At 36.9% G+C, this 13,179-nt stretch overlaps 1 protein-coding gene across 1 annotated transcript in view; it reads left to right on the top strand.

The window, feature by feature from the left end:
* The window catches only part of LOC136863534 (serine-rich adhesin for platelets), a 584,023-nt gene that overhangs the window by 366,551 nt on the left and 204,293 nt on the right, over window positions 1-13,179 (top strand). The window contains exon 6 of the mRNA XM_067139919.2: window positions 4,688-4,908. Within this exon, the coding sequence (XP_066996020.2) occupies window positions 4,688-4,908 (221 nt within the window). The remainder of the gene's footprint in view (window positions 1-4,687; window positions 4,909-13,179) is intronic.

Raw genomic sequence — 13,179 nt, 5'->3', positions numbered from 1 at the left:
TGACTGTCTTCAGGTTCTCAAACACTGATCAGCTCGCAAACTCCATTTGCCTGGAGCCTGGAGCCAGTAAGGTTGATTCCCATATATATATATATATATATATAATAGATTTAGCCATATATTATTGTTTTTATTATAATCTTATTAATAAGAAGTTGTAAGAGATTTCAAGGCTTAGAAAGAGCGACAGGTATGGCAAATAAAATCGAAATACCGTGGGCTCTGGTTAATTTGACATTGAATAATTCGGAAATTGGATAATTCGAATAAAATTTTATTCCCCTTGAAATTCATATTCCAGTTAACATAAGAAATTTCATTTTTGTCTGTATTGAACTGAGAATTACAATAAATAAACTTTTAATGTCCACCTATTCAATACAATAATGATAATGTAATATAGATATAATTACAACATACTAATTATATACAGTACTAGTTTCAACACATTTTTTGCGTCATCTTCAGCTGTACAAAGAACCGGAAAATAGGCAAAATATAAAACTCATGATATACCTTAAATTGTGCGTAATATAAAACCCTATGAAATCTACAATAAAAACAATCACACATAATAAAAACTTACTGAACAAGTAGAAGACTTTCGAGTCAAACATATACTGAACAGTTCTCAAGTTGATTGATGTCTCTGTGGACATACAGTAGTAAGTTCATTAAGTTTGATGTGCGGTTTACATTAATAAAACATTTTGTGTCCATTCAACTACGGTTCATAAACTGCAGTCATCTTAAAAATCTTGAATATTGCTGGATAAAATTCAGGTATGATGGAATTCTTCTATATCTAAGGCCTATGAGGTGGAAACATATGAATGGCTCCTTAAGGTGTATATAAGATCTATGTTTCTCAGTTCAAATGTGGAACCGGTGAAAAATAAGTAAAAACCACTGTTAACGATTCGAAGCGGAAAGTGTTAAGGCTCTAATCAATAATATAAATGTATGCAAGACACCTCATATGGCCGTAGAATGATCGTATTGCAAGTAACGTGCAGTAAACAATGAACAGCTTGAGTCAGGTATGCATATCTGGACGGAACAAGGGAGGGGCGATAGGGGTAGGCCAAAGCAGGGCATGTGGAGGGGATCTGGTGGGCGTGGACTACGAAATGAATATTGGGAAAACTTGTTGTGTATAATACGTAAAATTAAATTCTTGCTTGGAATTTGAACATTTTTGAAAAATGCTATAAGGAAATCTAAGAGAACTTTCGGTGTCTCGGATATATCATTTAGGTTGAGATTTGCATTGAAATACTGGTTTTTATTTATTTTTCACAGGTTCCACATTTGAACTGAGAAACATCGATCTTAAATACACCTTAAGGAGCCATTCATATATTTCCACCTCATAGGCCTTAGATATAGAAGAATTCCGTCATACTTGAATTTTATCCAGCAATATTCATGATTTTTAAGATGACTCTGCAGTTTATGAACCGTAGTTGAATGGACACAAAATGTTTTATTAATGTAAACCGCACATCAAACTTAATGAACTTACTACTGTATGTCCACAGAGACATCAATCAACTTGAGAACTGTTCCGTATATGTTTGACTCGCAAGTATTCTACTTGTTCAATAAGTTTTTATTATGTGCGATTGTTTTTATTGTAGATTTCATAGGGTTTTATATTACGCACAATTTAAGGTATATCATGAGTATTATATTTTGCCTATTCTCCGGTTCTTTGTACAGCTGAAGATGACGCAAAAAATGTGTCAAAACTAGTACTGTATATAATTAGTATGTTGTAATTATATCTATATTACATTATCATTATTGTATTGAATAGGTGGACATTAAAAGTTTATTTATTGGAATTCATATTACAATTGATTCAAAAAAAAAAGTATTTAATTAGAATATTCGAAGCGTATATTTGGATAATTCAAAGTCAGGATTTTATTGCAAGTTAATTTTGTAACGGTCCCACAAATTGAAGCCTTCAGATAATTCTCAGGATGTTTTAAAGCTGTTAAAAGTCTTCTGGTACAGTACAAGGCTAACAAAAAAGCCTGGATGACTAGTGAACTTTTTTGAAAATTTCCTTGTAGCGCTAGACAAAAGAATGTTTGAGGCTAACGGGAAAATGTTACTATTTATTGATAGCTGTACAGGTCATAACAAGACTCCAAAACTCTAGAGCATTAGGTCCCAATATGATGTCAGTGGTGCAGCCAATGGGTCAAGGCATAATACACAATTTAAAACAATTTTGTCAACATTAGGTTGTTATTAAAATCCTGAACAGTGACATGAAGCAAACTAAATTTGGTCTGTTAGATACTACTCAAATGTTAACCCTCTACTGCATGAATTATTTTTCGTTTCCGTTTGATGAAGAAAATTTCAAGCTTTAATGTTCAACATACGCTCAGTGGTTTGGATATACCAGCAATTCTTAACTGGGCCTAATAGCTTAACACTCGTATGTGATGTGGATTGCCATATTGGAATATATATACAATTTTCCACGATTTTACGCTAAGCTTTTAACATTCAAAGACCGAACATTACTGCCTACTGGCCATGGGTACGTATTGCAGGGCGCAAAGTGCTACAAAATTCCAATCCATCCAATAATAAAGAGGAGAGCCGTCATTACATCATTGAAGAACCCGTACCGACCATGTCTGGAGCTTTCAAAATGGTGCGAAGTTCAAGATGATTTGTTGAAGCTCAGTCAAATGTTAATGATGACACGTTTCAAGCTTTAGATGAAATTGAAGATTTTTGTCTATGATGTGAAACTAAACAAACCCAAACAAACATCTCATTTTTTTAAGTGAGCAGAGAAATTACTGTATTGTTACATGCGCTAAATTTTGTGTAAATCCTGTAAATGGTGTTGTTTTACTAGTGTTTATGCAGCATATTTTTGTCTGTAAAGATTCATCTACAGTACAGGTCAACAAAGCAGCTGTTAAGGTACAGTAGAAAGCATAATACTGCAATAATTATTCATTACAATGAATTCATTTTAAGTATTTATACGGTACTCTACTGCACTATATTCTTGTTAAAATAGTCATTCTTGGTTAATTTGAATTTTTATAATTCATTTTTTTGTTTCTGATTCCCCTTAGAGTTTGAATTTAAGAAAGTCTGCTGTATATATACTGTAGATTCTAAGGCTGCAGATCATTCTATTTATATTATATACTTGAAGATTCAAGCCGTTATTGTTAAGTCTACAAGAAAACATTAGAAAGCCAAAGCTATTTATGCTTAAGTAGCAAAACTCGAACAATGAAAATAATGAATTCTGGATTGAAATCATTCAGTAGTCTTTGGCATAATGAAGTTCTTTGATAAGAAATAAGAAAAACCTCACTGGATCATGTCACCATGCATATCAATGGAAAAATTACATTTTATGCTATCAAGGAAAAGGAAAATAGGAAAACTTCTCTCAGGTTTAATTACTGCATTCATGGGGTGAAAGTTCCTTATGGGGATCACTGTAAGTACCTAGGTGTTAATGTAAGGAAAGATCTTCATTGGGGTAATCATATAAATGGTATTATAAATAAAGGGTATGGATCTCTGCTCATCGTTATGAGGATGTTTAGGGTTTGTAGTAAGAATGTAAACGAGAGGGCATATAAGTCTCTGGTAAGACCCCAACTAGAGTATGGTTCCAGTGTACGGGGGACCCTCACCAAGATTACTTGATTCGAGAACTGTAAAAAATCCCAAGAAAAGCAGCTCGATTTGTTCTGGATGATTTCAGACAAAAGAGTAGCGTTGCAAATATGCTGCAAAGTTTGAGCTGGGAAGACTTGGGAGAAAGGACACAAGCTGCTTGACTAAATGGTATGTTCCGAACTGTCAGTGGAGAAATGGCATGGAATGACATTAGTAGACAAATAAGTTTGAATGTGTGTTTTTGAAGGTAGGATAGATCACAATATGAAGAGTAAGTTGGAATTCAAGAAGACAAATTGGTGAAAATATTCGTTTGTAGGAAGAGGAGTTAGAGATTGGTGAAACTGTGTAATTTGAAAATGGGATTGTAATAATTTTGCAAACGTAGTCCTGTTCCATCATATTGGAATAATTTACCAAGGGAGATGCTCAATAAATTTCCAAATTCTTTGCAAGTATTTAAGAAAAGACTAGGTAAAAAACAGATTGATACAGAGCAAGTTGGCCATGTGGTTAGAGGTGTGCAACTGAGAGCTTGCATTCGGGAGATATTGGGTTTGAACACCGCTCTCAGCAGCCCTGAAGATGGTTTTGTGTGGTTTCCCATTTTCACCCATTTTCACACCAGGCAAATGCTGGGGCTGTACCTTAATTAAAGCCATGGCCGCTTACTTCCCACTCCTCGCCCTTTCCTGTCCCATCGTTGCCATAAGACCTATCTGTGTCAGCGCAACGTAACGCATTTTGTAAAAATAAATACATCTCTGCCATCTCAGGGTCAAAGGTGGTGCCACACGCTACTAGCCAGGTATCTCTTATTCAATGTCTCATCAGAGTAATTTTGTTCTTTAGTAATAGTAATTGAGAATTGATTATAAATTACAGTTTGTTCTGTTTCATTCACTGTGTTGACACTTGTGCACATTCCTGGCTTTCTGTATTTAATGTTACTCATTACTTTTGTAATTCCTTTCCATTACTCATATTTGTTCTGTTTGCTATTGTGTGACAGGCACACAATGCATATTATGCTTCACGGGGAGTGGCCCAAACTTGCTGCAGCTACAAAGATTCATCTGAGTGTTACTCTTCAACGATGTGTGGAGATGGACTCTATCAAGCGTTCCATTGCTGCCAAATGCCAAAGGTTGATCAGTTTAGTGAATGGACCCTGGGATGATCCAGTACTTACAAGCGTTGGCTATGGAGATGGTCGTGCTGAATTTGAAGAAGGTGATTACATTCACATAATATCTCTGTGAATTTTTTTCTGTAGAGAATTTTATTTTATTTTACTATTATATTTTACTTGCTTGATATATGTTACAAGTTATAAACTTAATATGTTGTCCATTACCTCGACCTTAATGGGCTTATTAATAGCAGGAAAGTCCTGCCTTTACAATACAAGTTCAAAAGTGTTTATTTCATGTCTCACAGGTACATGTTTTGTTCTTTATTAGAGCATCATCAGCTTGAACTCAATCATGAAAACTGTTAGAACCAAGGTGTCATTGTAGGCAAAAATGTACATAGTTAAAATATTCTAAAATTACATTTATGGTGATAAATGAAATGATTTAAAATATTAAAACAGCATCTTAAAAACTGACGATGTTTAATCGTAGGAGCAAATGATGTGGTGTGAAGAAAGTTCTCCTGTTCAGAACTGCACACTTTGTTTTAAAAACTTGTACAGATATGTGTTAAACTAGAGTTCATATTACATTTTATGTAATGTTATGCATTAATATACCATTAATCTGACCCTATATTAGCTGTTGTTGAATATCACTAGAAGTGGGACTTTTCTTGTGGTTGCAAATTAAGGCCAGACTGGTATTGTGTGATGTAATATGTGAAAAACGTGCAAATGGACAGAAATAGATCTCATTACTCGGGTAAACCCAGTCGGTGTGCGCGAGATCCCAAGGGGGAATGTTCGTTCACCGGCTGACCTTATTTCAGAGCCATTTTAAAGAAATAAGATTGACGGCCAAACAAAAGAATAAATTCAAACAACATTTCTGACATTTATTATGTATAAGCACTCGTAAAACAAACAAAATCTTCTTGCTGTTACATCAATATTTTTCACGAAGTTGATTTTTGATCAGACTGTGCAGAAATTAAATTTGATCTTCATCTGCGTAGGCAAAGGTTACGTTCTGAAAAACAATAAATAAATAAAAATTAGGCCTTCACTGGCTTCAAAATTGAAAATTAAATGGAACTGTGCCTTCCCTAACTCATTCTAATATTTACATAATAGCTGGCAAAAGACCATTTCCTACTTTCAATAAAAAATAAATTCAAAATTTCCAATTATCCACGTGGTAATTATATGATTAACCCTGGAAGCGGCAAGCGGTTTACCTTCAAGCGGCAAGCATTTACACGAGTTTTGCAAGCAACTTCAAAAAAAATTCATGATAATGTTGCTTTTCAATTTATTTTCATGTATAACATGTCATTTTATTCAGAAAAGGACGAAGAGTACTATAGTAGGAAATTAAACTTACTAATTTAGTATCCTGAAGCAGTATTGGCGAAGTACTCAACACACGCTAAGTATTCCAAAATTATCCGAAAGTTCTGGGTAACGTGTATGTAAAAAGTAACATTATAGATTTTACTATATACAAATTTTGCACAATTTTATGCTGATTAAAAATATGTAGAATGGTTTCACTACATTGAAGTATTGTAAAGAAAAATAGAACTGAAATAACACAAGCACACCGCACCAAAACATGAGTCTACTTAGTCAGATTCATCCTCGCTACCTTCGGGGTGGCTCCTCTTTCTTCCTGCTTTCATAGGCCTCCAAAAATGTTTTAATTTATGGTAGTACTGTTTATGGACACTATAATTACATCCTGGGCACCAGAAGTGAGTACGTGACTTTTCTCTGCAGTTTCTTCCCTGGGAGGCATACCAGTTGATGTCCCATTTCTCCTGAAGGTCCAGGTAGAATGTTTTGAAGAGTTTCTTCATCTACAAGACCTTCGACAATACTAACCATAAATTCCTCATGTTCAAGGGGTTTGTCGGTGTTCAAACTATAGAGTATGTAGGCATTAAAAATTACCATTACCAACATGTTATAGAATATTTCTTTCCAGTCAAAACGTTTTAGTGACATGACTTTAGAAAAATATGGAAATATTTGCGATTTTGAAATGCACCACTATTTTTCAATATTGTTATTAGGGTTCAGACCCATATTTATAACTAGAGAAATTAATTTTTTGATTTTAGATACTGTAACGTCAACCCATCTTTGCAGACGAAAATACGGACCCATATTTCTGGAATTCATTTTATTTCGAATAATTTCCTGTGCATATTTATTAGTTTCAGTCACTAAATGATTCCAGATAGCATTGGAGAAAAACAAATAGAAATATGTTAGAGGAGGACTGTTTCCCGGAGGGCAATTTCGTACACCCGCATTTTGAACCTTGAACTTCTCTTCTACTTTCATTTTTGGCTCTGGAGGATAAACTCTTGTCCACTTCGGTTCTATTTGGTCAACTGCATTACCGTCATTATCATTATCATCATCATCAGTGGCTGGTTCATGTTGTTCCACATCGTCAATATCAGTGTCGAAATCACTTAGCCTAGGCTCATATAACTCACTACTACCTGACGAATTATTGTCAAAATCATCGTCGATTCCTTCTCAAAATACGTCCCTATCACCTTCGCTGTCCAGATCAAACAAACATTTACGAATTTAACTACTTCGTGACAATTCAATAATTTTGCGCCACGAAAGGAAATGCACATCGGACAACCACAGCAAGCACAACAGAATGACAGTCTGCAAAGCGTTCTCGTTTTTCCACGTGTATACCGCACACACTCTCACACTAAACTATTACAGAATTGTGCTGTATTTATAGAGTAGAGTTTTCTCTTCAACATGATGCAAGATATGTCTTAAAGAAGTTGAATGTCAAGGCGCTATCTCGAAATTAGTCAGCGCTGGCGTAATGAATCTCTATAGCGACTCTGCCGGTTGAGTAACAGTGAAATGAGTCGCGATCGCGACGACTGCCGGTTCCAGGGTTAACACCCCTCTTAATGATCCTTTATGCCATTTTATATAATCACACAATCGTGTTGCTCTAATTATTTAATTATTAATTAGTTATGACTTCTTTAAATGAATTAATGAGTTATCAATTATTATCGCCTTGAGTTGCTTATTAGGTATTTAATCTACATTGATCATTGAATATTCATCCTAATCACAGATTAATTTTAACTGCTAGTTATTTTATATCTTTGCCTTTGCTTTTAAACTGAATGATCTTATTCATCTGAATTAAATTCAAAGAAAAAGAAGGCCTAAATCTTGATGTTACGTTATTATAATTTCAATAGTATTTCATTAAACACTTCCACAGAACCAAAAAATCGAAAAAGGCAACGCCAAAATAATCTGGATCACTGAGGTGAACCCATGACCAGATTAAAACACAATATGCACAATTGTCATTAGAAAACCTCGCTAACTACCACATTCACACAATACATTCACACCATGGTTACACAAAAATTTATATACATTATTTACAATTGAATCCTGGGCATATTATTATCATTACATGATTGTTATTCTTCGTCAGGTCAGTGTAATCGCATGAATGAACAGTGGTTAATTACACACTCAACTTTGCATGTGGTATGTGATCGAATTTAGAGTATCACTTTTATAGAGTGAATTATTCACATACGACGATGATTAGTCGTAAATTAAGAGAATTATTCAAAGCTCTGGTATAAAACAGTAATCACTACCATCAGGTGGGTCATCTTAAATTACTAGCACATGGTCCATAAGCCTCAATTATTTTTATTTTTACACATAAGAACTGTGCCCAAAACGTGCTCAAAATTCCACTAACCTGCTGTGTTCTCCAGACACAAGCTTAAACACATTATAATCTTACCCATGGGGTTACCAATATTCCAGGCAAATTCATAAATAGAGCACATTAAATAACTTATTCAAAAATAATCTATCACTTTTATAGCTTACGACCATTAAGTCACTGTTTAACCCGATCTTGTAATTTAAAAATTATTATTATTATTATTATTATTAATGATGATTACGTCTATCAGCTATCTCGAAATTAACTTGAAAGCAGATGACACAATTCAAAAGAATCATCGGACTATGCACAGATGAAGCTCAATTCAACTCTAATCACTAGAACCACATTTAATTCCATCTCACACTACCTCCAAATATCACAATTGTAGTCAAACTCGAATATTAAGCATGAGGTCAATTATTTTTAAGTATAGATCTGCAATTGAAAAATCATTCAGAAGATAAACTACATTCAAGTACTCTAATAGGGTTCAAAATCTTGTTCACACATGTAAGTAGTCTACCTTGCCACCATCAAGAATGGAAGTGTGGAAAATATATCTAAATATTGCAAATTTTAATAGAACTACTCGCTAGAGAAGAAAGATCATCTAGTTTCTACACAGATGGATAGATATATTACAATGAAATGTACTCAAATTTGATGATGAGGTTCGATTCCTGGTCGGCGTGTTCTTCATTGCAGATATCTTGGATTCTGGAGGTCAAATGGACTGTATCGCGATTGATCTGTCTAAAGCATTTGATAGGGTAGATCATGGGCGACTACTGGCAAAAATGAGTGCATTTGGACTAGACAAAAGAGTGACTAAATGGGTTGCTATATTTCTAGAAAATAGATCTCAGAGAGTTAGAGTAGGTGAAGCTTTGTCTGACCCTGTAATAGTTGAGAGGGGAGTTCCTCAGGGCAGTGTTATCGGACCTTTATGTTTTCTTATATATATAAATGATATGCCCGTGCGGGGATTTACCGGTTACCTCCACCGGGCGCGCCCCATTGGAATTGGGGAAGCTCGCTGGCTCTGCCGCCAGCAGAGTCAGAGGGTAGTAGGGAAATAAAATACCACCGTGAAAAAAAAACTGGTCCCTTGCCAGGGTTACGGCGAAGACTGGTAAATGACCAGAAGCCAGAAAACATCTTGAGGCAACCTCTAGGGCTAACAACCCTAGTTGTAATAGGATGGGTACCCGTCCAAAGCAAAGTCAAGTCAAAAAGCATGATGGCACAACATTTCAAGAAACATACCCCAGGGGGTAAATCTTCGGATAAATCCCTCGTCGTGAAGGCCACGGCGCACGAGTCTCGTTCGGATTCTGGAGGAGACTGGACATCATGCAAGAGACGAGTTGGAGCGTCTCGGTGTACCCCGAAGAGTCAAAAACTCAGGCCAACATCTAAAACCTTTCTAGCAACTTTCAACATAAATTCACTTACACAAACTGGCAAGCTGAAAACCCTCACCAAAGCTCTTCACGAAAATCAGATATCCATAATGGCCCTACAGGAAACAAGGCACCCAGTTGAAGAGATTTTTGAATCTGAAGGCTACCGATTTTTCAAGAGCAAAGCGCAAATAGGAATTCTCAATGGAGTTGTGATGCTTGGAACCGCGTTTGCTGTTAGAACCAAGATCCTTAGATCGGTTGCAAATTTCGAACCAGTGAATGACAGATTGTCTATACTCACAATTAAATGCGCGAACAAAACCTACGCCCTAGTTAACTCACATGTTCCTACAAACGATAAGAACAAGTCTGATCCAGACGAAGTTGATAATTTCTGGGACCTACTAGATGAAAAATCAAACAAAATCCCCAAACACCATGTCAAGCTTCTTTTGGGTGACTTCAATGCCCAACTAGGTCATGAACAGAAGTACAAGAAAGTTATAGGAAATTACCCTGCTCACAAAAGAACCAATCCCAACGGCAAAAGACTGGTGTCCATTTGCGAAAATCACAACCTGTAGGTCATGTCGACCCACTTTCGCCATCTACCTAGAAAGCAAATGACTTGGCGTTCTCCCATCCAAGCTCTCGGAGAGTTCCAAATTGATCACGTTGCAATCTCCAGGAGAAACAGCCCTGAGATTATGAATGTGAAGGTAAAGAAAGGCATCAATGTGGCCTCAGATCATTATATGTCTCTTATCAAATTCAAACCAGTTCCCTCAAACACAAGGAAGACAACCAAACAGGTCACACGCTTCGACAATGATAAACTTCGGCAAAGGGTCGAGGAGTTCCAGGAGAAGGCTAGACCAAATGACTGTGACTTTAACAACGCCAAAAGTCTCCTTGTTGAGGCCGCCAAAGACGTTGCAGAAATCAAGCAAAAAGCATGCCTGGTGGAATGGTACCTGCGAATCAGTCCTCCAAGAAAGACTCAATGCATGGAAACAGTACTACTCTACGAAATCAGAAAATGATTGGGAAACCTACAAAACCCAACGTGCCCAAGCAGCTAGGGTGTTCAGAACTGAGAAACGTAAATACGAAAAATTTCTCATTGAAAAGATAGAACAAAACTTTAGGAAGAATGAAAGCAAAGAGTACTACAGAGCCTTCAAACGCAAACTCACTGGCTATAAACCACCATCTCTATGCTTTGAGCGAAAGGACGGCACACTGGCGACGTCAGATGAAGAAAATTGCAGCATTCTGGCAGATTACTTCAAGAATTTACTTAATTGCTTTAAACCGCAAAGCGCCATTGAGACCAAGGAACCCTTACTCAGGTACCCAGATTCCAGACCACCCGACAGAGATGAAATCAAGTGCCACATTGCCCGTCTCAAAAATAACGAAGCGCCGGGTGAAGACTCAGTAGTAGCAGAACTATGGAAATATGCCCCAGAGGAATCACTTGATATCTTGCAAAAGCAAATAGAAGAAATTTGGAACAAGGAGACCCTACCCGAAGATTGGAAAATAGCTTTGATCCATCCACTACACTAAAAAGGCAGCATGAAGAACATCAACAACTACAGAGGAATATCTTTGCTACCCGTGACTTACAAAATTCTATCACTTGCCATCCTGGAGCGTTTGGAAGCACAAGTCGAACATCAAATAGGTGAATACCAAGGAGGGTTCAGAAAAGGTCGCTCAACAGCTGAACAGATCCAAAATCTCAAAACGATCATCAGATATTGTACACTTAAGGTCCAAGCAGTATGTGTCTGTCTTTGTGGACTTTAAGAAAGCGTACGACTCCATTGACCGGGAAGTCCTGCTAAACATCTTAAATGAATTTGGAGTTGATTGGAAACTGCTGGCATTAATTAGAGCCACTCTGACCGATACAGAATCCAAGGTGAAGTTCCACGGATGTCTCTCGCATTCCTTTGACATCAAAACAGGAGTCCGACAAGGTGATGGGCTATCCCCGATACTCTTCAACTGTGTTCTTGAAAAGATCATCAGAACCTTGGCGGGTGAGATTACAGGAAACCAACTACAGTCCATTGAGAATAGGAACCAGATCCAAGGGGATCGCAACAGACTGCTTAGCATTTGCCGATGATATTGCTGTTCTCTCAAAGGACATAGAAACCGCTAGAGCTCAAGTTGAAATTTTAAAGGAAACTGCCGAACAAACTGGCTTGCAGATATCGTTTGAGAAAACAGAAGTAATGACTAACATCAAAGAGGCTCCACCAAAACTCCATACAGAATACGGGGACATCAGCCAAGTAGACAAATTCAAATACCTGGCTGAGATCATCATGAAAAATGGACTGGACAAAGAAGCACTTCAGGAGCGAGTACGCAAACTGGAAATAGCCTACCAAACATCCCGCACAATCTACAACAAAAAATGTCTTTCCCAAAACACCAAGATACGTCACTATGAAACAGTTCTGAAGCCAGTAGTTCTATATGCAGCCGAAATCCTGTCTCTAAATGCCAACAAAGTACTTCTTGAAGAACTGGAGAAAAGAGAACGCAAAATTGTGAGAGGAATCTTGGGATCAAAGTACAAAAATGGAATCCGTCAAAAGAGATCCAACAAGGAAGTCTACAGCAAATTAGAGAAAATTACCGACACAATCAGAAAAAGACGGGCACGATTTTACGGTCATCTGAAAAGAATGGACGGAAGAAAGTTAACTAAAGAAATCTTTCACTTTTTTGATTCAAACCACAACTCCCTGGTTTAGAATTACCAAAGAAGACCTGCAAATGCTACATATCTCAGCTGAAGACGCTCTTAACAGAGATCTCTTCTGCAAGAAAATATTGACGAACGGGCTAAACCGAGATGAGCAACCGAAGAGAAGACACTGTGCCCTTTGGACAGAGGAGCGTAAGCAGGCCCACTCACAAAGAATGAGGGAAATTTGGGCTCTAAAGAAGGCCAAGTTCATTGTCAAATGCAACAAGACTTAACGTGGTCCTTGATGGCCCCAGCGATTTTTATATATATATAAAAATGATATGAGTAAAGGAGTGGAATCGGAGGTAAGGCTTTTTGCGGATGATGTTATTCTCTATAGAGTGATAAATAAATTACAAGATTGTCAGCAACTGCAATGTGACCTCGAAAATGTTGTGAGATGGACAGCAGGCAATGGTATGTTGATAAACGG

This window comes from Anabrus simplex, chromosome 2 (assembly GCF_040414725.1).
Source record: "Anabrus simplex isolate iqAnaSimp1 chromosome 2, ASM4041472v1, whole genome shotgun sequence".
NCBI classification, from domain to species: Eukaryota; Metazoa; Arthropoda; class Insecta; order Orthoptera; family Tettigoniidae; genus Anabrus; species Anabrus simplex.
The sequence above is the reverse complement of the archived record's forward strand: the minus strand, read 5'-3'. Positions and strand labels throughout refer to the sequence as shown.